The 25,653-nt window shown below is 39.1% G+C and overlaps 2 protein-coding genes and 1 non-coding gene across 9 annotated transcripts in view; all 3 read left to right on the plus strand.

Moving 5' to 3' along the window:
* Positions 1–7,903, plus strand: part of Kdm3 (Lysine demethylase 3) — a 112,340-nt gene extending 104,437 nt beyond the window's left edge. For 5 of the 6 annotated variants that reach the window (XM_089079532.1, XM_025219046.2, XM_089079529.1 and 2 more), the window contains 7 exons: positions 469–691; positions 1,180–1,589; positions 1,721–1,925; positions 2,294–2,442; positions 2,638–4,066; positions 4,184–4,448; positions 4,585–7,903. In XM_089079532.1, coding sequence (XP_088935658.1) covers positions 469–691; positions 1,180–1,589; positions 1,721–1,925; positions 2,294–2,442; positions 2,638–4,066; positions 4,184–4,448; positions 4,585–4,900 — 2,997 coding nt within the window. In that variant the 3' untranslated portion in view covers positions 4,901–7,903. The remainder of the gene's footprint in view (positions 1–468; positions 692–1,179; positions 1,590–1,720; positions 1,926–2,293; positions 2,443–2,637; positions 4,067–4,183; positions 4,449–4,584) is intronic. The other variant, XM_089079530.1, reaches the window with a different exon arrangement.
* LOC148936153 (small nucleolar RNA SNORD36) lies at positions 1,025–1,100 on the plus strand. The gene has a single exon (XR_016140013.1). It is a non-coding gene; the product is annotated as a small nucleolar RNA SNORD36 (small nucleolar RNA).
* An 816-nt stretch (positions 7,904–8,719) lies between the features above and the next one.
* Ptpmeg2 (Protein tyrosine phosphatase Meg2) lies at positions 8,720–25,626 on the plus strand. Of its 2 annotated transcripts, none has more exons than XM_089079535.1 (10): positions 8,720–9,147; positions 13,008–13,241; positions 13,332–13,421; positions 13,601–13,741; positions 19,637–19,900; positions 20,148–20,548; positions 20,634–20,873; positions 20,963–21,113; positions 21,214–21,421; positions 21,525–25,626. In XM_089079535.1, exons 1-10 carry the CDS (start codon positions 9,115–9,117, stop codon positions 21,752–21,754), a joined length of 1,992 nt encoding a protein of 663 aa, XP_088935661.1. In that variant the 5' UTR covers positions 8,720–9,114; the 3' UTR covers positions 21,755–25,626. The 2 variants fall into 2 exon arrangements, with proteins under 2 accessions (XP_088935661.1, XP_088935662.1); XM_089079536.1 differs by having other exon boundaries at positions 8,722–9,006.
* The last annotated feature ends 27 nt before the right edge of the window (positions 25,627–25,653 follow it).

A 25,653-nucleotide genomic window follows, 5' to 3' on the forward strand; every position in this document is an offset into this window, starting at 1 on the left:
TTTCGCTTGAAACGTTGACGATTCTCGATCGGAATATTAAATTGCTCTGAAAACAATGGATAAACTTTTATTACGCTTTGCACGCGGGATTCGTTTGTAGATGTGTCGGAGCAAATTTTTCGACGACGCGTTTTGAAAAAGGAGACCAAGCGAGAAGATAATTTCTATTTTACTTAGAATTTAAAATCGTTTCGACAGATTTCGGGAATAAGGATGAAATTTTGAAAGGAAGAAAAGTGTGAATAAGTCGACTCGGCGAATAAAGAGTGTGCCAGAGAGCTGTTTGGATCGTTATGTAGTAGCGTGATGTAACATTCAAGTTTGCTTAAATCTCTTAAATAGATCCTTAGACTTGATGTGCCAAATGGTAGCGCTGAAGCGGTAGTGTGGCCAGTTAGTAGCTTCGGCTAGTAGATGCGGCAAGAGCATGAACTTCCTGACTACTTAATAATCTGTGCCCTGTGGTAGGTAAAACGAAAGAAGGGCGCCGCACGGAGGCAACAAACTGCCGCGGAAGATCAGCGGAGGCGGAAGGAGGACAAGCAAGGTGGTGGAGCCGGCGCGGGCAGCGAATCCAGCAATGAGAGCGAGGCAGGCTCCGCCAGCGACACCAGCGAGCAACTGAGCTCTATTCAGCCTGCGTCGAGGGTTCGGCACACCACGGCCAATTCCAACAATTCCTCGGGAAACGGTTAGTTGACGTAGCTTCTTGTAAATGGACTTCCCATCAGGTGAACTAACTATTCACTTGCAGGGTAAGTGGTGGTCCGTGTTCCATGATCGTACAATTATTCCACTCTCTCAGAGATGTACGAGAACTCGAGCGAATCAAGAGTGATTGACAAACAGATCGAATCGCACTTAGCCTCGCGGAGTTCCGTTTCTGAGAAGATGAAGATTTTAGAGACACTTGATATTTTTTACAAAGTTTATCACCTTTTAAATTTCATTAATTCGATCTCACGCACTTACCCTGTTCCCTGAATTATATTACTACACGGCGATGTCATATCTTTAAAATAATACATATATGATGACAATTTAAATCAATTGATAATATTGTGATAGTAATTATTATGAGCTTTTTAACACTGAATTAAACTAATAATAAAATTTTGCACTGAAATTAAGACGATAACAGACTCTCTGATGAAGCGAGATATGCGATTTGTTATACAGGAAATACTAAAGAACCTAGGAAACGTGGTAGGAGACCAAAGACTACAAAGAGCAATGAAGTAGGAGGCGAAGACCAACAACCCCGTCAGAAAAAGGAACGCAGAGATGACAGTACGAGCGGCGGTAATAGTGGCCCGGGCGGGAGTGGCGGGCGGGGTGATCCCTTTCGTAAACCACCGATATCGCAACTGAAGAAAACCGGCGAGAGCTGGCTACAGGACGGTGCCTGTTTCGAGGTGGCGCCGAAGTTGGCCAAATGCCGCGAGTGCCGATGGACGCCGCACCAGCGCTCCAAGAACCTTCCTCAGAATATCTTCTGCAGATTTTATGCGTTTCGCAGACTGCGTTATACCAAAAATGGACAATTGGCCATAGCGGGATTCAGCGATCCACACAAGGATGCATCCGAGGTAAGTTGAACGATCGACACTTGCATTCGTCGTAATAATGCGTTACATTTAAACTGTAACGTGGTGTAAATCTTATAGTGTCGATTCGAGATGCATGCTCTCACACAAAAACTATCGTTATAATGTTACAGGATGACCTTCGATTATGGTTACCAGGAAAAGATAACTACGAGACGACCGGAAAGGACGACAAATCCGAGAAAAACGAGAAGGACAAAGGAGATCGAGAGGACTTAGACTTAGAAACGGCTCATCGGTTGCTTCGGCAGGTTGGCGATCAATTCTGTGATCTTTTACATCAAGAGAAGGACGCCCTCCAAGAACATATGGCTGAAGGTAAAATTCTTTTCTCTTAAAATATTTTTCAAAACTGATCTTCCATATTTTTCGTATTAATCAACGCACATATCACGTATATAATCAATAATCAAATATGCAATGCACATATTAATAAAACTGTTTTACTAAAATTTATATTAAACTTGTCATATATCTGTCTTTTTTTTTATACATTATTTACATTGATTTCTCTTTTTTTATACAATGCACAATATCACAAAAATGACACAAACATTTTATTCATTTTATCATTTTGCAAAATGATAACTAATTATGATAAATATCAGGCTGCATGATCGCTTGGTAATTTCTTTTGTTCGCATGTTTTAACGCTTTGCGCATCGATTATGATTACATTTTGACAGCGAGTTCGGGGGTTGTAGACGGAACAGTAGCGTGGAAACGGGTGATCCAAGGTGTTCGAGAGATGTGTGATGTATGCGAGACTACCTTGTTCAATTATCATTGGGCCTGTGGCAAATGTGGTTTCGTCGTGTGCATCGATTGTTATAAGGTAAACTACATTAAAACATGTATTATTTTTTCAAAACTTTGTGAATTACATGATGACATTTAATTGATTTAATTGATATTATATGATATATTATTATAACATTTATAGAGCTTTTTAACACTGATATTAATTTGAAAGCTTGTCATTAATCTTTTTAAGGAAATAATTTATTAATACAAATATATTAATATTTAGGGACGTAAAAATGGAACGGTCAAAATCTGGGGCGAAAGTGGAAAAGATAGGGACGACTTTTCGTGGCTTTTGTGTACAAATAGGCAAGCACATGAACCAGAACGACTCATGCTTACACAGATCATTGCTGGTGACAGTCTTTTGAGATTAGGACAGCGTCTACACGAATGTCGTGCGGAATGGGGAATCCCGCAACATTGTGCTTGCTCTCTTGTAACCACCTCACAACCCAATGAGACCCTCCGAAATCTGATCAAAGGCGACTCTGTGCCTGTTCTCAATGGAAACGTAAAGCAAGAAATAAAAGAAGAAAAGAAAATAAACGAATCTAACGGCGCATCGGAAAGCAAGACCAACGGTGAGGATAAAAATTCGCCATTGAAATGGTTAGCGGATTTAGCACTGCAAAATCAAGACAAAAATGAAAGCGGGTCGAGTTCAGATTCGGATGATGATCGTGAGGGTAATTATTCGACGTTGCGAGAATTGCTCATAAGGCCATCGCACAAGTCAAACGGTAGCGGCGGTTCCAGATCGAATTCGCCTACGAATAACGCGGGTAGCGGCGTGAACAATGCCGCACAGAACAATGTCGGCAAATCTGGAAAAAAATCGAAGATGGATACACTTGACGAAGTAATATCTAGCGTGATCGAGCACAGCGTGAAAAAGGAAAAAGACAGTGGTTTGGATGACGAGAAGCCACGAGAACTTAAACACTTTGTGCGACGCTACAAGTGGACGCAGCGTGGTCGCGAACCGCTACCAATCAGGATTATGACGGGAACAGAGAGCCAGAGTCTCTATCCTGATGTACCGCACTCCTGGCTTTGCGATGGCAAATTGTTGAGGCTGAGCGACCCGAATAATCCCAATAATTATAGAATATTCCAAGATCAGTGGAAGCGAGGACAACCGGTGATTGTATCGGATGTTGCCAAGGCATTGGACATGAATCTCTGGCATCCCGATTCATTTGCTCGTGATTTCGGCGATGAGAAGAACGATCTCGTAAACTGCATGACCGGCAATCTTGTGCCGAATCAACCGATGCGCAAATTTTGGGAAGGATTCGAATACTATTCTAAGCGACTCAAGGACGAGCGAGGAAATCCAATGTTGTTGAAACTAAAGGACTGGCCGCCTGGTGAAGACTTTGCTGAGCTATTGCCGTCAAGATTTACGGATCTGATGAAGGTTCTTCCATTGTCCGAGTATACGCATAGGAACGGTAGGCTGAATCTGGCGAGTCGTCTGCCTAACTGCTTTGTGAGACCGGATCTTGGCCCAAAAATGTACAATGCCTATGGTTCCGCTCTTCATTCCAACAAAGGGACGACTAATCTTCATCTTGATATCTCGGACGCCGTAAATGTTATGGTATATGTGGGGATGCCGAAAGATGTTAATAACGAGGAAAGTCTCAAAGGTATATATTCTAAATTATTTTAATTATACATAATCAAAATTTAATACATCTATATTGCTATAGTTTCATTGAAGTGATAATGAAGTGTTGGAAAATTAACTATCGAAACGTTTACAGCTAGGACAGAGGCAATGAGAGCGATAGACGAAGCAGGCTGTGATATTCTGACGCGTCGACGTGCTCGCGATGAAAAGGAGAAACCCGGTGCTCTATGGCACATTTACGCGGCGCGCGACGCAGATAAAATTCGAGATCTTCTGAATGCTGTTGCCTTAGAACGCGGAGCTCGTTTGGAGCCTCATCATGATCCCATACATGATCAGAGTTGCTATCTGGATGGACCATTGCGAGAACGATTATATCGAGAATACGGAGTCGAAGGGTAAGTTGTTTTTTTATAAAGTACTTGTTCTTAAATAATTTTTCCAATTAATTGGATGTGATAGCATATTGTTTGTGATAACTTTATTACTTTTATTAAAACAATGTTTAATATAATATTTAACATGTTATTGCAGATACGCCATCGTTCAGTGTCTAGGCGATGCGGTATTCGTGCCAGCTGGCGCGCCTCATCAGGTCCGCAATCTCCAAAATTGCATAAAAGTGGCCGAGGATTTTGTCTCCCCGGAGAACGTTTCACATTGCTTCCACTTGACCCAGGAATTCCGTGCACTATCCGATACTCATACTAATCACGAGGACAAGCTTCAGATCAAGAACATTATTTATCACGCCGTCAAGGACTCTCTAACCGTTTTAGCCAACGTTAAGGAGGAGACTCTCGCCAAGCTCGCCAAGGCTAACAATGAAATGAAAAAAGAGGAGACCTAACCCTAGGTCTTTCCTATACGGTTATAAGACCGGTCGATAATCTCCTTGAATGGATCTCGTTTATGTGAGATTGATCGCAGTCAGCGCTTCCGCGCACAAAGAGATTGACGTGACCGGAAGAATCTGCAGAAGACCGTCGTAAAAAGATGGTTGCGGAAATGCGGGAATTTGTTGTGATATTCATGAAGAGGTTAATGATTTTAATCGGAGGATTTGATTTGCGAATATTGGCTGAGCCAATAGACATTAGTTATACATTATCTCATTAAAATTTCCTTATATATATATACAATTCTTTTCTGCTCTCCCGTTTTTCCTGAGAAACAAGGTGCCCGCGGACATGAAGTCTGATGAGCTCTATTACGAGTGAAAAGAAACTCATAGCTCGGATCGCGCATAGATAAAACGCCGCGTCCATTACTATTGTGATACCAGAAGGACTTTGGATCGTATACATTATTTGTAATTAATTATATCGTGCCTGTATCCAATACATACACTTTGACACATACACACGTACACACACATGTACACATTTGTCTATATTATATAAATGTAGATAATTGAAATATTATGTAATAATTTTTGCTAGGAATTACCAGAGAAAAGAAGAGGGAGAAAAAGGGGGGGGTTCGTCTAGAAGTACCTTTGTGCAATTAGGTGTGACTACAAATTATTATAGCGGATCAGCGATAACTGCGGATCCACATTTAATCGTCTGCTCTGATGATCTGGTGCTTTTGGATATTTGATCAAAACCCCGGCTAGAGATAGCCGATACGTATTCGCGTTCATGTCTCCTATGTTTCACGCGACAAGGGCGAAAGGAATAAAACACTGCCTAACTGATCGGTTCGACGACAATGGAAGAAACAGACCTTTCTCGTATTTTTTTTTCTTTTCTTTTCATTTTTTTTTTTTTTAAGTAGACATTTCCTATCGTTCCTATCGTGGATGACGATTTTGTGGAAATGCATTGTGTTTCTATAGCGATGTATGTATCGGTTATAAGCAGCGGGGTGCTACAAGTTTTTGTATGTCACTTCGAGTGTAAGGCATCAGAACAAAAATAAGAGAAAAAAATATAACTTATCCGATATTAGATATTTCGAAATGTAACGTCGGTAATACCATTGAATTGAACGTATTTCATTGTTGTCGTAACCCAGTGACTACCCGGCGTGTAACGGACGGGAAATATTAATAAGATGAATATGTTATTTTTGTCAAAGCGTATACAAACCGTCTATATTGGACGATAAAACGAAAAGACAGCGACAACGTAATCGTAAACGAGATGCTGAGACACTAAACAGATATATAAAATTGTTTGCAGTAACATTTAAATGAAAGAAAAAAAAAAAAGGAAAGGAAAATGGATGACGACTTTCGAAGTGCCAATGTTGAATTACGTGGGACGTTAAGTGCGCTCGAACTGTATTCATGTATGCGTATAGATAGGGAAAAAACAGAAAAAAAGAAAAGAGACGAAGAAAGGAAAGAGAAATTTATTACTTACGCAGAATCCGCAAAGATGACAGGGCTAAGTTCCTATCATTTCGTGACAGTCCATGTGAATGATGAAATTCCCCGCTATTCGCACTATTATTGATTATTCGAAATCTGCTGTCGCTTCTATTTCTTTCTCTTTTTCATCGGATTCGTTTGATAGGCATTTCATAAACGAGTATATATGTATGTCTCTATGTATATGTTTACATACATACATGTACGTATATACATGCATATAATACATACATAATAATGAGAACTTTTCGATAAATATTATTCATTTAGTAAGATACAACAGGACACAGCAGCTCTCGAATCAGACATAACGTCGTTACGCATCATTCTCGCGCCGGTCGAACGTCAGCCAATTGACACATTGACGTGTAAAGAAAGGAAAAACTCAAAGAGCGATTGAAAGAAAAAGAAAAAAAAAAGAAGAAGAAGAAGAATAAAAAGATCACTGGCATCCTGGAATCCGCAATTTCTTTGATCTCAACATTCGTCTAGCATACAACGACTTGATTAATATTTAACGAGTAAATTTTTAAATATCTTAGTGTTGATAGGTAACAATTGTGGAAATTATAATATAAGAAGCTACAAGCAAGCAAAAATACTAACTCCACAACGGCGGTGTTGTATAAAGTTCTAGGAAGACGTATTTCTGTGTATTATTGCTGCAAAACGAGACGCTATTGTTTGTCCTCTTGCTACGTGTATGTACATACATTTATATACATCCGTATATGTATACAGATATAAATACGAAGACGCGCGCGCGCGGGGGAAGAAAAGTGTCTAGGACTCGTAACGATAGGGAGGTACGTAACCTTTACGAAACACGAGAAGGTACACCTTACACGCGTAGGTAGATAGTTTATTATACCATTATTATAATTATTATATATTATCATTATTACGTTTAATTATTACGGAAAATACGATATTTAAATGTTGCTGAATATGAGGATGATGAACATGAGCGCGCGCGAATGTAAATGAATTAAAAAAAAGGAGGAAAAAAAAAAGGGGAAGACAGAAAAGAGATCGGAGGAGTGTCGATAGGCGTAGACACAAATCAGCGAGAAAGAGAGATAGAGAGTGTGCGTAGATGAAAGAAAGACGAGAGACAGAGAGAAAAAGAGTATAAGAGTTGTGCGTGTGCGTGGTAATGATTCTGTGAAAATGCGACAGAATGAAAGAGTCGAGGGGCCGTGTATTGGGGGCGGAGTGGGATGGACGGTATCTAAAACAATGTACAGACCTTTTACCTCCCGCAAGATGTGTGTATATCCATTCCCCTTAAGATGAAAAGAAGATTTCCGCCCTACTCACCCTTTTCCCTCCCCCTACGTCCCCTCCTACAACCACCGGCCGCCCCCAGTCATAGCAGTTATGAACCGCGGGCCGGCAGGTCTGAGTATAATTTTTTGTACTGTGTAAATGTAAGAACATACGTTTGAATAAGAAAAAAATGTTTATATTACGAAACACTGACGTTTGAATCTTTCTGTCTCTTAACCATCCTCTTCTCACACCTTGAATCAAACATTCATCTACGAGGTAAATAAGAAAGTCAAAGGTTTCAAAAGTAATTCTTTTTTTAATGAACTACTATTCTGAAGCAAGATCTGAAAAAAGTTAAGAATCAGATCAAAGTCCATTCGGCAATGATAAGTAGCCGTTTGTTATCAGTTTACATTTTCGAAGCTTCGACTTGTTTATATTTTTAACTACGGAAATGAAATTTTATTTTATTTTGTATTATATCATTTTGTATTATATCATGCGAATTGCTCAAAAATGGCATTTTGACGTTAAAATATTGTATCTATATATTATAAAAAATCTGATATATAATGTGAAATAATTATAATAATGTTTTATTAAATTATTTTTTATATTATTTTTATCTGACATTTGACTTGAAAAGTAGCTTCAGCATTGCACAATAAAAAAATTGCGGTATTCTGCAAATCATGGATTTTGCTGCAAATTTTAAATAGAAATCAATTTTTCATATTCTCTTTATCGAAAATTTTTTTTTTAAACGCAAAGTAATTCGCACCTATCGTTATTTCTTAGAAAAGTGATCGACGCAAGATATCGTCGATTATCAAAAGTATCAAATAATCTGATGTGAATTACGATTGTGAATTAGTGCTCAAAATTTTGACGTTAAAATATTGTATCTATATAGTGTGATGATTATTAATTATAAAGTACAAGCAACGACCGCGGCGCCTGGGCGGCTTGCCTCAAGATGGCGGCGCGATCGTCGAGGGGAAGACGATCGAGCCGAGCCGAGCCGAGGTCCGCCGAGAGTGTCACAATCGCGTTGAGTGCGTGCGAGGCGGTGGAATGATGATCGCGCATCGGGGTGATTTATCGTTTCTCGCTACTGTTGCTGTCGTTATCGTCATCGTCGTCGTCACCACCGCCGTCGCCGCCGCCACCACCACCACCACCACCACCGCCATCACCGAGAAGGGTGGCTGTGCTCTGTGAAGATCCAGTGCGTCCCGCGCGGCAAGGAGAGGAGTTTCTCGGCGGCGGTGTGTGGACGAGACAGAATGCTTGTTTCTCTCGCGAATGTACGTGCGCGGCACTGGACTGGATGTAATATATAAGATTGCACCGCGTCGCTTTCCGCTTTTGTGCGTACACACCTCCTCGGGCATGTCAGCACGCTAAGCCTCAAAATGGCAGCCACGTTAACCGCCGAGCAGGAGCAAGTGAGTAAATACCGTTCGATCGTTCTCTCTCGCTCTCTTCGCAGGTACCGCTTGTTCCGCGGCGATCGAACGGTGGTTCGTCGTCGCCGGGCCTCGCCTCGAGTCGAGGGGGAGAGATCGTCGGACGGACGGACGGACGGACGGATGGACGTACGACCGCCGATGAATCGCGAGAGAATGGCCTCCGGCCTTCGTTTCCATATTCAAGGACTCGAATTCCCTTCGATGCTCCTTCGTTGCAATGAGAATCAACGCCCCCCCTTCTCTCCTCTTCCCACGCCCTTCGCGATCCAAGGATCGGAACTCGAGACTCGAGCATCGATCGGATACATCGTCGGTGCTTCCACGAGAGCGGGCTGAACGATTGAAAGTTCCTCCTCCGATTCCGGCATTCGCGCCGAAACGCATTCGCGAGAATGTAAATATTATTTGCGTCTATTCTCTCTCGTACGTCGCTATCTGGAGCGAGCGCGATAGTGATCGTAAACACGCCACGGAAATCGCGTTTTTCCCCCGCGTTTCTCCTTCGATGTTGACGCGAGCTATTTTCTTCCTTCCTCTCTCCCTTTCTTATTGTTTCGATGATCGCGCGGACGGACGCGCTCGCGATCGCGCGGCCGGAAATTCGAACGTGTTCGAACGTGTCAGGACGTTAATAATGGGCCGCGTATCCGGTAGTGAAAGAAGAGAGAAAAGGAGAGAGAAGTTCTTTCGGAGAAACCCACGCGATTCCCGATGGGAGATTTCGATTATTTTGAAACCGCTATCGAACGCGCGCGGCACGCGAGTCGATAGCGACGGCGGCGGCCGTGCGGGCCGATGCTATTCGCGTTCCGGCTTCCGGCCGTTTAAAAATTCATTCCGCCGGTCGTTCCGCGAGTCGTTCGAATTCTACGTACACAGGGCGCGGCGCGGTTGAAACACGCGAGTGAGATGTTAAATCACGCTTCCTCGGAACACAGCCTCCTCCGATTCCTGTTTGACGAGACATTTGCGGCTTATGAGAAAGCCAATCATTGATTTTTCCTGGAACGCGACTGAAAACATTTTACGTCGCTCACCGGCGAAGCTGGCTAATAGAATAGCATTTTCGCTTGACAGAATATTAAATAACGTTCGCAAATATGTCAATTACGGTCTGCAATCCGAGCTGTCCAACTTTGAACAGCGAATCTCGATTGAACTGGCCTAAAGGACCCTTGTATTGAGAATTCATGAAATCGATCGAATCATCCATTGTGTGGACAAATTGAGAAATTTCGTTGGAAAAAAAGTCGTGTTTTGCGCGTTCGTAGTTTATCAAACTGCACAATTGGCTGGGTCTATTTAAACGGTGGCGGCGACATCAATATGAGGATAATTCTACGTTACAAACGACCCTCGACGCGAGCAAAACTCGATTTGTAGCTTCGACAAAGTTTCCTCGCTAACGAGATTTTCCCGTATCGATTTGCGGTTCAATTTCCGCCCGACGCGTTCATATTTTTAGCGAATTCAAAGCTCTCGTTGCATAGAAACAGGTGAATAATAATACCGTTTTGAATAATAATATCGTTTTAAAAGCGTTTACCTTCGTATTTAAGAAAATTATTAGGTCGATCGATAGCTCCGATTAATTAAATACCGATATCTCTTGACTTCTCTTTTTGCATCTACAATCACTTGTGTTAAAAGAAGATCATATGATTGCAATTGAGGATACAACAAATAAGAAATAATTTGTATCGAGACATGCTTTCTCGAAATTTAAATCTTCATTGCTAATTCTTAACGTTTAAATCTCTTTATTCCTTATTTCTTTATGTCTGAACGGTAATCCTCTGATACGTACTTTGCGTTAAATTTTGAATGAAATAATGATCTCGATTGTGATCTGACGACAATGTCACTTCGTACGAAGCGACATTCGCCGTTTTCCACACTCTGTTCGTGTCGCATCTTCGGGACACGCGTTTCCCTCTCGCCACCCTCCTCCCTCCTCCCTTCCCCCCTCGTTGTAATTCCAGGCTCGCCCGATGGGTTCTGCCACGCGATTAATTCTGTCATCAGATTAATTCTGTCAGCGATTATTTCTGCCTCTCTTTCGCGTTTAGCGTTTAGCCGATTAGTCGTCACGCACGGCGGCGGAAGGAGCGAGATCTCGACGCCACGCGCGTTTACGCGGCGGGGACGCGCGAGCGAGTCGCGCGTGGAAGCGGCGCGAATTCGCGAGCCGCTGAAAAATGTGTATCAGGAGAGCAAATTAAATTCCTCCTCGGCTCCTCTCATCGCTAATACGCGCGCCGGCGTGGCGATCCCGGCTGGCGTACAACGGAAATGACCGGTGGGGAGGTAGCCGGACACCGGAAGTCGTATCGGTAGTATACCCGGCGCGTGTACGTACATACGTGCACGCTCACGCGTCGCCGTCCACGGTCATTGCACGTTTTAATAGCGTAAAAACGATACGTCGTCGCACCGCTTATAACGCCGGCGTATCGCCGATCGCGAGACCGATGTCGATCCTGTCGATTCCGATGATATCCCGACAATTCCTAATTCTCGAACGAACGATCTGCGATCTAGAAATGAGAAACTATACTAGAAAAGGATTCCGCGATTTTTTTTTTCCTCTTATCTGAGCCGAATTCTTCCTCCCTCCCCCTCCCCCCCGAAACTCTTCCGGTGCTCGACTAGAATTTTTTCGATGGATAACTCCTACAGAAATAATAGACTGTGAATACAATTTATATCTTAAATCTTTTAACTTAAATCTTTAAATCTTAATCTGTTAACATTTTAACACTTAATACTTATACATATATTTTTAAATTTATCTTCTGAAAAGCTAAATTATCATTTTTAATGAATTTTCAAAATTTGACTTCAATTTTGCCAATAAGCGTTTTAAAACGTACAAGTGTGCCTCTCAACTTCTGTGTGAATAAAAATACATTCGGTAGAAGGAAATGTGTTCTTTAAAGGTTTCTAAACGATAGATCACATGCGGACTATCTTGTTTCCATTCACAAAAGAATATAAGAGCGATATGCCCTGTCTGTACTCTCTCTGCTATGCCCACGTCATCGAAATTCGACGTCGGTGAGATTACACTTTGAAATTCCAAAGTCGAACGCCTCTTTCTTTTCCTTCTCTCTTTCCTATTTCTTTTTTATTTTCATTCTAGTGACAAGACTAGTGCGACAAACTGACGAGTCAACGAATTCTCGAAATATGCACGTGTTGCGTTCACGTTGATCGGGTCGCGCTGATAAAGATTGCAATTCGCGGTTTCCTGCTCGCCACGCCGCGCTAACGCAGAGCGCCGTTTTCAAGGTTGACATTGTGCAACGACGTACGCAAGATGTTGAGCGATACCGGAATTTTGTTGCTCAATGGCACATTTCACTATCGTTCGCTGATTTCAGCAATACGCGCGATAACGTATTTATAGAATAGTTACGCTTACTCTCTGTTTTTTTTTTGCAGCGAATGATAAGAATAAAATAGAAAAAAAGCATTTTTTTAGATGCCGAAAGAGCGTCATTATATCGCCGTGACGTATTAAATAAATTACTTTTTAATATTGTTATTTTTCATTATTTAGAGAGGTGTACAAGCCTATTTTTATTTTTACTACTGAAAATTGCAATTAAAGGAAAGTTATATTATTGGCGATAAGAAAATTATTGATATTACAAATAGAGATCTCGACGTGTGCTTATATGTGTATGTTTAGTCAATGCTAACACAATCATTTATATTTATATATGAATAAATTTACTTTTCAATATAAAGAATTGGATATTTTTGATATGAATTAAACAAGATCTATCTTTTGAAAATCAATGTAAATATATGTATAATAATTTCTTTTGCAGGCTACGAAAGAGTTTATAGAAGCTGTGAATAGATGTAGAGCCGGTAGACGAGCTGGGCCAGTATCTTGGAGTACAGCAGTCAAGTTTTTAGCTGCACGGAAGTTTGAGGTTCAACGAGCTTTGGCCCTGTATGAGCAGCACGAAGCCACTAGAAGAAGAGAGGGATTGGCAGTCTTGTATCCTACTCAGGAACCCTTACTCAGTGAACTGTACACGGGAAAATTTACCGTTCTGGTAAGACGAGAAAGCCAATTAACGCAGATGCGTTTTCTTCGTCATTGTTTAGTAACGGTTCGAAACAAATTAATGTACAAACTATTTCAGCCATCAAGAGACGCAACAGGTGCAGCGATAGCTATTTTTACAGCGCATTTACATCTTCCACAAAATACCACACATCAGACAACTTTACAAGTAAGTTTTATAAACTGTGTAGTGTATCTCTAATGAATAAGTTACAAAAGAATTTTTAATGAGTTCTTGATATCTTTCATAATTAATATATCTAGAGAAGTTAAATATCTATAGAAGTTTCTCGGTTTACATAAAGTTTTTAAGATTTGTTCATTAATGCAAGCTTGTTCTCTTTCCAGGGTGTTGTGTACCAGTTAGATGCTGCCCTTGAAAGTGCAGAGACACAAAAGCATGGACTAGTTTTTATTTATGACATGTCTGATAGCAAATATCAGAATTTTGATTATGATCTGTCGCAGAAAATTCTGACACTTTTAAAGGTAAGTTGATGAATATATTTTAGGATGTTAATTGAAATATCATAGTGCATGCGTAATGCGTCTGAAACTGACCATGAAATTTAATGATTTAGTTTCACTACTCATTAAAAATGATAATATTTATGATACATGTATACAAAAGTATTTAAAAATACGAGCTTACAAAGAAGACGAATTTATTACGAATGTGTAAAGTAATTTATGAAAAATTATTTGAGAAACTCGAAAAGGTGCGAGAAATCTGAGAATGAATGGACAATCAACTGCGTGTGATTTACCTAAATAATCAGGAAGCGCGAAGTTCATTTCCGGTTGTTCTTGCCAAGAAGATAAAATATATATCAAGAATTTCTTTATACTTCCTATTGCAAAATTGCTGCACGAAAGCTTTGTGAAAAACCTCGCGTTTCTTTTTTACTACTTCTAGACATGTCGAATTGGAGATTAAACGATGAAAATAGCAATATCATCGATATTTTCTCGTACATTACGCATCGATTTGCCCACCGTTTTCTCTCGAAATATGCGTAATACTTTTCGCTGCGACACGATTAAGCGATATAGCATTCATCCAAGCGAAGCGGAGCACCTCTGCCGCATGGGGTTAGAAAGCGAGAAAAGATCGTGATCGAGAGTGAGAGGACAGTGTGAGTGCGGCAAATGCCCATTATGTACGATACACGATCTCATTTCTCTATTCTCGCAGATGTGACAGAGGTGCTCTGTCATGCATAAATATCGGACGCATGAAAGAAAACCGTTGTGCTATTCGTTTAGACTCTGGCCCGAACAGAGCCGTGTAAAGATGCTGAGACAATGCCATTTTGTAAATTTCTCTCTATATATTTCTATCTCTGAATAACAGTATTCGTCGAATAACTGTATTCTATATATATATATATATATATATATATATATATATATATATATATATTTCTTAATCGTGAATTATAAGCGTAAGTAATTGGTATATAATTTGATTATTGGAAAGAAAATATTTTCTTATGGACGTGTATATGCATGAGATTTTTATTATATTTATATAAATTATTGATCATATATACATTATTGATTGCGACACAAATTTTATTTACTTCACTGAACGCGGTCCTTTTTAATGGTAATTACAAATTTACTGAGTTAACATTGTACTCGCGGACTAAATTTTTCAGAGACAAATGTTTTGCTCCGACTTGATGAATGGGAACAGCGGACTTTCCGTGGAAAAAAAAATTTCTCCGTACAGAGGAGCGTAATAATTATGCGAATTATGTGAATGTGAAGTGCTATTTTGTCGTCCAAGTGCGTGGCCCGATTAACATTCACGTTGCGTGCAATTTCGTCCGGCGACATTACAGTTATTACCGTCGCTGAAGTTAACCCAATTAGTCATCGCCGGTCGGTCGAAATAGTCTCGTGCGTTAACGCTTTGATGCGGTCAGTCCACTTACGTAGGAAAAAAAAAACGGTGTCATGCGCGACGTATTTGATTCACGTGCCCCTCCGAATGTAACGTCATTCTAATGCCGTCATTACACGGAAAGACATATAAATACACCTGTGACGTGTTCTACCCTGACTTTCACGTCATCGATTATTCCTGATGACTTAATAATACCTCATCGTATCAAAGGATAAAAATATTTCCAATATTTCTCGTCAGCTTGACAATGAAAATCTTTCGCAAAAATATTTTTTTCCCAAAGATCGTATGTCATATCTCTTCGTTATGTTGCTTTGATTGATAATCCGTCGCAGGTGTTTTTTCTTCCTTTTTTTTTTTTTTTGAGATTCCTATTTTTTTCACGAGCTGCAAAATCCGCATTTAGCTTCCAGCGCGCGAGGATGTGTGGCTCGAAAGAGCAGCGAGGCTTTAAGAGCGTTCACGCTTCGCGAAAGGTGGATCCGCGATTACGCGACGAAGCGTGTCGAAATAGTGCGTAGGGTGTGCCTTTCAAAGGCTTCCCCGAGGAGACTTCCTTTCGTAACGACGTCACGAGGTGCACGCGTAACGCGCGCGCCCCTATTCCCGTCGTCGACGTAATCGTGGAATAATGTTGAATAATCCGAGGAGCTGGTTATGAACGAGGCCCACTCGCCTTTTTTCCCTCCCCCTCCGAGGAGATATTATCGTCGTCCGATATCGTCGAGAGAGCGTGAAGGTGCGAAGGACCTTCACGCGTCACGCGGTTTAATCGGATCCTAATCGCGCGGTGAACCATACTTCCTAAGTGTTCTCCGCTTGATAACGGCTTTTGCAAGAGGCTTCGGTTGCGCGATGACATTTGCGTCGCGATGTCGCCGGGCCGCGTAATTAATAGTCGAATTCGGTAGGCGTATCGTGCGTTCTAGCGTGATCTGACGATCATCTCGTCTCAATGGATATCCGCGTCTTGTGTAGCGCTTTTATTTTTCATCAGATAAAATCGTATCCGTGAAAAATAGGTTGCGGAACGAAAAAAAAAAAAAAAAAGAGATGATTTCACATTATAGTGATGTGAACACAGTCGACCGATAAGAGAGATAAGAGAGTTGAGATAAGAATATATATATATATATATATATATATATATATATATATATATATATATATATATATATTGTGATGTTTCTTCATTTATGAATTCATTTGTGGTTGATTCATATCGTTGATCGAAATCAAATTTTCTTCTCTCAAGATTCCACGTGTCTTTCTTTATTTGTAATATCAATTACCGAATAATTGTACGAGACTATGAGATCTCTGCGATGTTTGTAGGTCAATCTTATATTTAAAATCGTCTGAAATCATGTCTTAATCTGAAGATTCCATCCGGCCAATTGATCCGTGTTATTTGAGGTCGTACTTAGGACAATCACATTAACTATTCTGATGCTCACCAGTGATCGATATTATCGACAGCATATATAGATCTTGAGAATGTTGGGAGAATATGGCAAATGAAAATTTCAGTATATGTGTCACATATATATTCAAGATATACTGTGTTATATATAAAAACCGATATCGAAAATGTTCATATGTTCAAGTTTCTTGTTATCTGAAAAACATGTCTACATTTATATTCATTGAGTTAAGGAGTATGCATATATTATAGATTTATAACATATTTTTTAAATATATTACTATATATTAAAATACAGACTAATATATATCAAGAAAATATATCAAGAAAAAAATTGGATATATTCTATACAAAGTCTTAATAAATTCAAATAATTATTATTAGATATCTAGATCCAGCCATGATTGAATGAGTCCGTATTGTGTAATTTTAATGTTAAAACAGTTTGTCAGTCTATAAATATTTATTTGATCTTTAACATGCTTTTTGCATAATATAGATAATACAGTATATCTTAAAATATGAAAGAAATATACATAAACTGTTTTTGCGATATTCTACGACTATTCTTAGAATGTATACTTGGTATAAAAAAAAAGTTAACACTTTTTAATATAAAATTTTGAATGATAATGTAAAGAAGGGCAATCAACTTACTAATCATAAAGACTATTTAATCATATTACACAATATTTACTGTTATGATAATTAAAATACACATATATATATATATATATATATTGTTAAGACGTAAAGCTCACTAAGCAGACGTTAAATAAAGGCTCAAATTACAAACAATCTTTAAACTTTTGGTTTCCATAGAAATCTCTGCAATAAGTATTCGCGTTAATTCAGCCAATTGTTTTTACGCGGACGAGAATATCGTCGAGGTTCAACCGAGCTGTGAATTTGCCAAGATATCGGTGATCGACCGGAAGTCGCGCGGTTGAGAGACACTGGCGGGCAATACGTCATCGCGTATACTTGGGCCGCTGCCGATGGTAACGAGTGAGAGAAACGGCAAGAGGGAGGGAGATGGAGAACTCTCGCGTAAGGGATGTCGGTGGTGAAAAGAAGGGGTCGTGTAGGGTGAGAAAGCGGGCGACGGCGCGGCGCGGCGCGGCGCGGTGCGGCGCATGCGTTCCCACGGCGCTCCGGATAACCGTCGCCGACGACGCCGACGGTCAGTAATCGCCGTGACCCCCTTGTGGCACCACGTCGCATTCGGATACGATACGGACGACCCGATTCTCTTCTCCCCTCCCGCCGACCGTTCCCTCCTCCGTTTCGTTCGATCGCGTCCTTGTTCGCGTGCGAGGCCAGCCAGCGTTTCTCCAGCGGCGCGGCGACGTCGTTCCCTTCACCTCGACGACGACGACAACGAGGCGAGAAGGACGAGAACGAGGACGACGCTCCTCGAAGCCCGCTGCCATCGGACGTGCGGTCCTCCCGCGGCGGTGTTATACTAATCTCGCGTTATCGATTAACTCGACCGAGTGCCGGCAGTGATTCCGACTAACCGGGGAGCTTCTTTTCGTCTGGAAGACATCGACGGGGTCAACGGCGACGAGGCGCGAGTCTTTTGACCTCTACCTTCTGGACTCCTTGATATGCTCGCGGTTTCACCCACCACCACGACTCCGATCGCATCATCCGGCGGCGATTGCCGTTGCTACTCACGGTAAATTTCGACTGTCAGTCGAGATCGATCGGTCCTCCGACCGTCCCGGACGGTTGTTCTCCGCGCGCGGCCGTCCGAACATCGGCGCGTTTTACGACGAGGAGGAGTCGGCCGTGGAAAACAGGCCGCGAGCCGGAATAATAAGCGCGGCTAATTCGAGACGCTTGTGTTCGCGTTCTCGCGCCTCCTCTCGCGCGATCCTAAAATTGTAACGCAAGCCTCGCGCTCCGCGCGAAACCGCGATTTCTTCCCGGAACACGGAATCGCGTCAGTGCGGCCCGTCCTCGTTACGCGCTCCTCGCACCTCGATGACGTTTGTTGTATACGTAGCGGCTCCGTTACGTGCTGCTAATGACGGTGGTGGTTGACGGTGTAGGTGATGGTAGCGGTGGTAGTGGTGCTGCTGCTGCTGACGTCGTTGGCGTTACGGTACTTCCGCCCTCTGGTCCGTATCCCGAGGGTTAAGTTCTTTGACTTCCTGCATTACGAAATATCTGTGACGTGCAAAATTACACGTTTATTCGCTCGTTTCGATGATGCGCTAATTAACGCGACAATTCGAATTGAGAAAGATACCGATATGCCATTCGATCTCTCTCTTTCACACACACACACACACACACACACGCGCGCGCGCGCGCGCGCGCACACACACACACACACACACACAAAAGTACTTTGATTCTCCGATAATCCGATTAAAGGGACACAGTCGTCTTTCTTTCTCACGTAAAAGATGTAAAAAAGATGTAAAAAAGATGTAAAAAAATGTTTCTTTGCATCGTTTACGTGGTCTATAGTTGGCCAATGATTCGCCAATGTGCAATATATGGCCCGTTCTATTATTGCAATGTCTTTGAAAGGTCGAGGCAAAATCGTACTTTTAGAAATTATTTACGCAGAATCGCGATTTCTCTGCGCGATATTACTCTTGCCAGCATTTACCAAGAATTCAGATCTTTTAGTAGATAAAAATTCTATTAATACTTTAATTCAGTGATTGCAGCAAATTTACAAACTGCAGATTGATAAATCAAAAATGTTTTTGATATATTTAATTAATTATTATGTTAAACGTTTATAATTATAATAATTATTATGATTTTAATAATATTAAATATTATATTTTAAAAAATGATAATAATATGAAATTTCTTGTCTGTGCAAATGGTTATTAATGTAAAATAAATAAATAATTAAAATTATGAATTAGATACCTTTAATTTTTAATTTAATTGTTAATTTTAATTTTTAAATTTGCTGTGATTAGTTTGGATTATTAATGAAATCTTTCTCGGGATATATTTGATTAATTTTCAGGAAAAATACCGATGTATTGTTTATGTCTTTTTTGCATAAATTTTTCAGGGTGGCTATCCAGCAAAATTAAAAAAGGTCTTGATAGTAACGGCACCACTGTGGTTCAAAGCACCCTTCAAAATCCTTCGATTATTTGTCCGCGAAAAATTGAGGGACCGAGTATTTACGGTATCCATTCCTCAGTTGACGTTGCATATTCCACGAGAATCATTACCACATCGTTTAGGCGGCACGTTGGAGGTACAGCATGAAGCATGGTTATTACATTGTCTTAAATCCATGACGAACCGAGGCGGGGGTGAACTGTGTGAGGTCAGTATATAATGCTATTATTAATTTACTAATTATTAATTAATTATTAATTTGCCACGTATATCAAATATTCAAGAAATTTAAAAAATAAAAGTTTTAAAATGCTTAAATTTTTGTTGAAACGTACTAATGTAGAAATAAAATATTTTACTTACGTTAAATAATCACTAGCAGAATAGAATTCTATGATTAAATGAAATTCTATTAAGTTTATTTTTTATCTCGTGCATATATTATGGATTTTCAGGTCACCCCAAGAGTAGGTACACCTGTTTCGCCCACAGCGAATGAACATACGGTTCATCAGAATCTAAATGAAACTACAACTCACAGTAATTCGACTAGTCCTATAATCGATAAGAACAAGCAAGTGAAAAATGGTGTGTCGAATATCGGTGATATCGAGATCACCACCGCAAATGCTGACGCCTGGATGGGAACTGATGAGGCGCCATCCCCGGTTCAGCCTCCGTCCTCGGCAAGTTCTGGCTTTAGTGACGATGATAGCCTTCACGGTGATCCAGGACTTCAGGCTGTTACCATGGAGCAATTTATAACGGATATACATTCGCGAGGACGTTCCGGTCTTATAGCAGAATACGCGGAAATTAGACAAAGACCGCCGGATGGTTCATTTAATAATGCAAAGTGTGTAACAGCAATGTCGTACATTTGCACGATACATTAGTCTCATTCGAGTTAATTAATATATATGTTGTGTCGTTTATTCCAGGTTAAGGTCTAATCAATCAAAGAATCGTTACACCGATGTGCTTTGTTACGACCATAGCAGAGTCTGCCTTTCACAAGTAGACGGAGACGCGACATCTGATTACATAAATGCAAATTTCGTCGATGGTTATAAGCAAAAGAATGCATTTATCAGTACTCAGGGTCCTCTCCCGAAAACTTGCGGAGATTTCTGGAGGATGGTTTGGGAACAGCAAACATTAGTCGTTGTCATGACTACAAGGTAAATTATTTTATTTGTGCACATTTAATACACTGATTATATTTTTTGTTAATAAAATTTTGGATAATTCGAACGATATCATGTTTCAGAGTGGTGGAAAGAGGACGTACAAAATGTGCACAGTATTGGGGTCCGGAACCAGATGATGAAGTACAAGCAGGTGGCTTTACAGTGACTACTCTCGAAGTTGATACAAATCCAGATTACACAATATCTATGCTTCTCCTTACAAATAATAAGGTATATATATATATATATATATACATATATATGTTCTAATGTTTCTTTTCTATTTCTATAAACTTCGCCATTTTTTAATGTTTCATTCGTTTTCTTTCAGACTGATGAGACGAGAGAGGTTTGTCATATGTTGTATACAGCATGGCCAGATTACGGTGTTCCTCAGTCGGCTAAAGCTTTACTGCAGTTCTTATCTTTAGTCAGACAACAACAGAGCAAATTACTCGCTAGCAGAGGAGACACATGGGCCGGACATCCTCGAGGACCACCCATAGTTGTACATTGCAGCGCTGGCATCGGAAGAACAGGTAGATAGATTTTTTTTGCAAACAAAATTCTAATGGTCATTGCTCTTCCTCGGAATATAAAAGTTTAGGGTGTGAGATATACATCAAGTTGGCACGTTTTCAGGTACATTTTGCACGTTGGATATTTGCATATCGCGACTGGAGGACACCGGAACCGTGGACATACGAGGAACTGTTGAAAAGATTAGAGCACAAAGGGCCTACAGTATTCAAATGCCAGATCAGTACGTCTTTTGCCATCGTGCTTTGGCGGAATATGCGCTTTCCAAAGGAATGCTCAGTGCGCAGCATCTCTCTCTGTTACCTCCACCGATTGAAGATGATTCTGATTAAGAGAGTAATGAGCTCTGCTATCATATACCGGATTGATGTTCTTCCCAAGTATGCGTATATCTACATATACTATCCTTAAAATAGCCTATTTCTACCTTAAATGACTGAAAGTTATTTTTTGCTATTGTATTCATCGATGTAACGATTGAACTTTTCGCTATCATGTCAGTCTCAAATTTCCTATGAAGCCGTTCCGAGATTTTTTCCAAATTCCAAATAAATGAACGAGAAATATTTTACATTCTTGTTCCTCGTGCTCTGGCGAATGTGAAAGTGCATCAAAAAGCACTGATCAAAGATAAATATTTTACTAATAAGAATCTGGTTAACATTTTTATGGTTCTTATTTTTAACTCTCTCATGTAAATTATGATTTAAATTTTGAAAAATTTAAGCTATAGAATAGAAATTTCTAATTGGAAATTTATAATTGCGATGTACCCAAATATTTTAATACATCCATGATTTAATGATTAATTGATTATAATTATCTATTTCTGCAATGACTGTGCCGAAGTATACATATGAAGGAAGGAGAAGATAATAAATAATTTGAGAGAGTTAAATTGTCGATTTTGCTAAAAAGAGAGAATAATTCGATATATATAAAACTTTGAAAATATATGAAAAATATATAAATGTGATTATATATTATATAGTTCACAAATTATTACAAATGCGGGGGGAATGAAAGAGGGGATTGTGGACACTATGTACACAATTATTTAAGATTTTGAGATTTAGAAGTATTATAACGTACGATAAAACGGCTTCTGCCTTACGGAAATGTAGATTATTCTAGAAAGTGATCGACATATTGATAGATGTTTTTGGGTAACCAAAGATTATCTGCTGCACAAATTTAGAGAGAATCGAAATTTTTAAATATACGTAAAGTTTGGTTATATACACAGTCGCGCGGGAAAAATTCCGTTTTACAGGGATTAATAATCAGGGATCATACTGTAGATTAAATAATTTCCGACGCAATTAAAAATGACAAAGCCTAAAAGTGCAAGGCTTTAAAAATTAAATTAGCCATTATGTTAGTCGAGTAAACTTCGAGTTCATCTGACAAAGCCTAAAAGTGCAAGGCTTTAAAAATTAAATTAGCCATTAGTCGAGTAAACTTCGAGTTCGTCTGATAACTATACGTATATATATTTATATACATGCATGTATATATATGTGTATATACACATGTATATATTATGTGTATGTATGTATATGTTATGTATATGTATAAAAGTACACATACATAAATCATGATTAAAAATCATAAATCGTATATACTTGCAAGTATCGAACGTTTCAAAACACTTTGAAATCTAAGTATAATCTAAAATCTTAATTAACACACGATAACTGTAAATTTTACCTTCAACGGATAATATACAACATAATATTAATTAAAATGCAACTGGCGGAATATGGAAAAAGAATTTAAACGTTATATGTTTTAGATGATATGGAAACTTACGTAATTTAAATATAAATTGATTTTATATGTAACTGCGAAATGATTATTCTTCGGATATAAAGATCCTTCCGAAGTCTTATATAGAATGTGTATGTCAGGTATGATATTTACCTTGATGAAATCATGAAGAAATCAAAGATGTTTTGAATACTGCAGTTTTCAAAATCTCTTAATTGCTTTTAGATTCTTTTATCGTTGAGAACTGTAAGTGTGTACGTGTAACTTTGAATGTACGTTACAACGTTGTGTCCGATCTGTCTTACTTGTATTCAATAAGTATTCGAATTGTTTATCCGTTGAATGTGTACCGAGACCTCTGCAAGAAAATTGCGACGTATATGATAAATCTTCTTGCACTGGTCGTTCGATGTTTGATGAATTACGAATTCTATCGTGGACTATTATGATATTCGTATTGTAAAGCATTGTGATAGTCGATAGAAGTCTCCGAAAATTCGTATCTATTCTTCCAAGTACTGCCATTGCCAACTATGCTAATTTCTATTTTTAATCACGCTGAGCTAAATTTTTCGCGGCATAATCACGATACGGCCAGACCGTGTATGTATATATATATACATGTACACACTAACTGATTTGTAATAATTTATTAATATTGAGTTAAGACACGGTATATATGTAATGACGTAACATCGGTATGAGATGAAGAGCGATGAATATGTGTAGGATGCAGAACCCCTTTGTCGGGGGTTTTTCTATTTTACGTACAAAGTATTCGGAAATTGAAAGTTAATGTGTTGCAGTAGAAAAATATTTATGGAAAACTATATCGTGAGCATTCGCATTATTTAGTTCTTCAAATTGAAATTCAATCATATGTATTTCGTTGAACTAATTTCTGAATACTCTGTTCGATTTTATAGTTTCACGCAGAGCGTCGTAAAATTTTATTTCGGTAGAACGAGCGAACTGTTAAAGATGTCTTCGAATTTTATACGAATCATACGCGCTGTTGTACCGCAGGAAAGCTTAGTCACGTTTAAATAAGTTATTGATACTTGAACGTAATATTTATAAGTTCCTCCTACCCTTAGGTTACCTACAAAGAGCATATTATCGATATTGATTATCGTTTATTATATTATTACGTTTACGTAATCTATTATCGTAATCAATACTTTTTTAATTTATCCTATTTATTGTATCAATTGGTTTAAATTTTTATATGTGATGTATACGCACATATATATTGTGTATTTCTTAATTTTCACTCTTAACAATGATGTCCGTTCAGCGTTTTTTCTTTTATCTCTCCTTGTTCGATATCTTTTGAGCGTAACACGAGAAATGAAAATCTAATTTAGCATTTCACCGTTTTGATTAAATATGAATGTACAACGATGTTTTTCCTTATATAGCTACTTTTACGTATGCCTCCCTCGTATAATGTGTTAATAATAAATCAAGCACCTGTACGTCGATGAAAATTGTTAGAATGGGTACCAAAGTTCTCATAAGACTCGCAGACGAAATCATTGATTGCCAAGCATAATTGTACTTTACGCAAACGCACTCGAGTGCATATATTAAGTTTCGAAACTGAGGGTAGGTAGTTTAAAATAATCAACTCAGCAGTATTATACCTCATTAAATGTTTGCAATGTTTTTTTTCTCGCCAAATCAATTTTCCTCGCCAATGTAATCGAGTCGGATATTTGGGATTTATCGTCCATCTTTGAATATGTACAAATAAATAATTGAACGTAAATAATGATGATGTAACATAAATGACTGATCGTCGTGATGAAATTTAAACGAAACAAATTTACCGAAGGTAGAAAAATATAAGAGAGGTCGTATTCCAAGCGTATGCAACTGATGTACAAAATGGACTGCAACTCTCAAACTTTCGATATGTTCTCATTCCTTTAACACGTTTTAAGTTGCGAATTTGTATTATTGTTAGTATCTCTTGCGACTCGTTTCGACTATTTGCATCTGTAATGTATTCGCTGTTTATAGATTTGGAGATTTATCATCGATATTACACGTCTCTATATCGAGGTATTGATGAAAAAGATTGATATAATCGATTAATTATTTAACGCGATAAACGCCCCTTTTTGTAGTGGCTATTAATACGAAATTCAACAAATGATACACAAAGCGAAAAGAGCTGCAATAGAGAAAGCTAATGTTTTATGTGTATATCTGGTGTAAGCAACACGTGTCATAATAATTAAGACCCTCATCAATGAATTGAAAAGAAAAGATTGTTAAAATATTGCGAAAATGGAGAAAGTAATGCAGCGAAGGAAAGAAAAAATGTATATAAAAATAATAACATGACTTTAAAATTACTATCCGCGCACACATATGATTGTATCTAATTAATAATTATTTAATATATTGCAAATATAAATGGAACAAATCTAGTGTTTTTTATATTTACACACAC

The sequence above is a fragment of the Pogonomyrmex barbatus genome, unplaced genomic scaffold, assembly GCF_055798465.1.
Source record: "Pogonomyrmex barbatus isolate J1 unplaced genomic scaffold, ASM5579846v1 scaffold3, whole genome shotgun sequence".
In the NCBI taxonomy this organism is placed as follows: Eukaryota; Metazoa; Arthropoda; class Insecta; order Hymenoptera; family Formicidae; genus Pogonomyrmex; species Pogonomyrmex barbatus.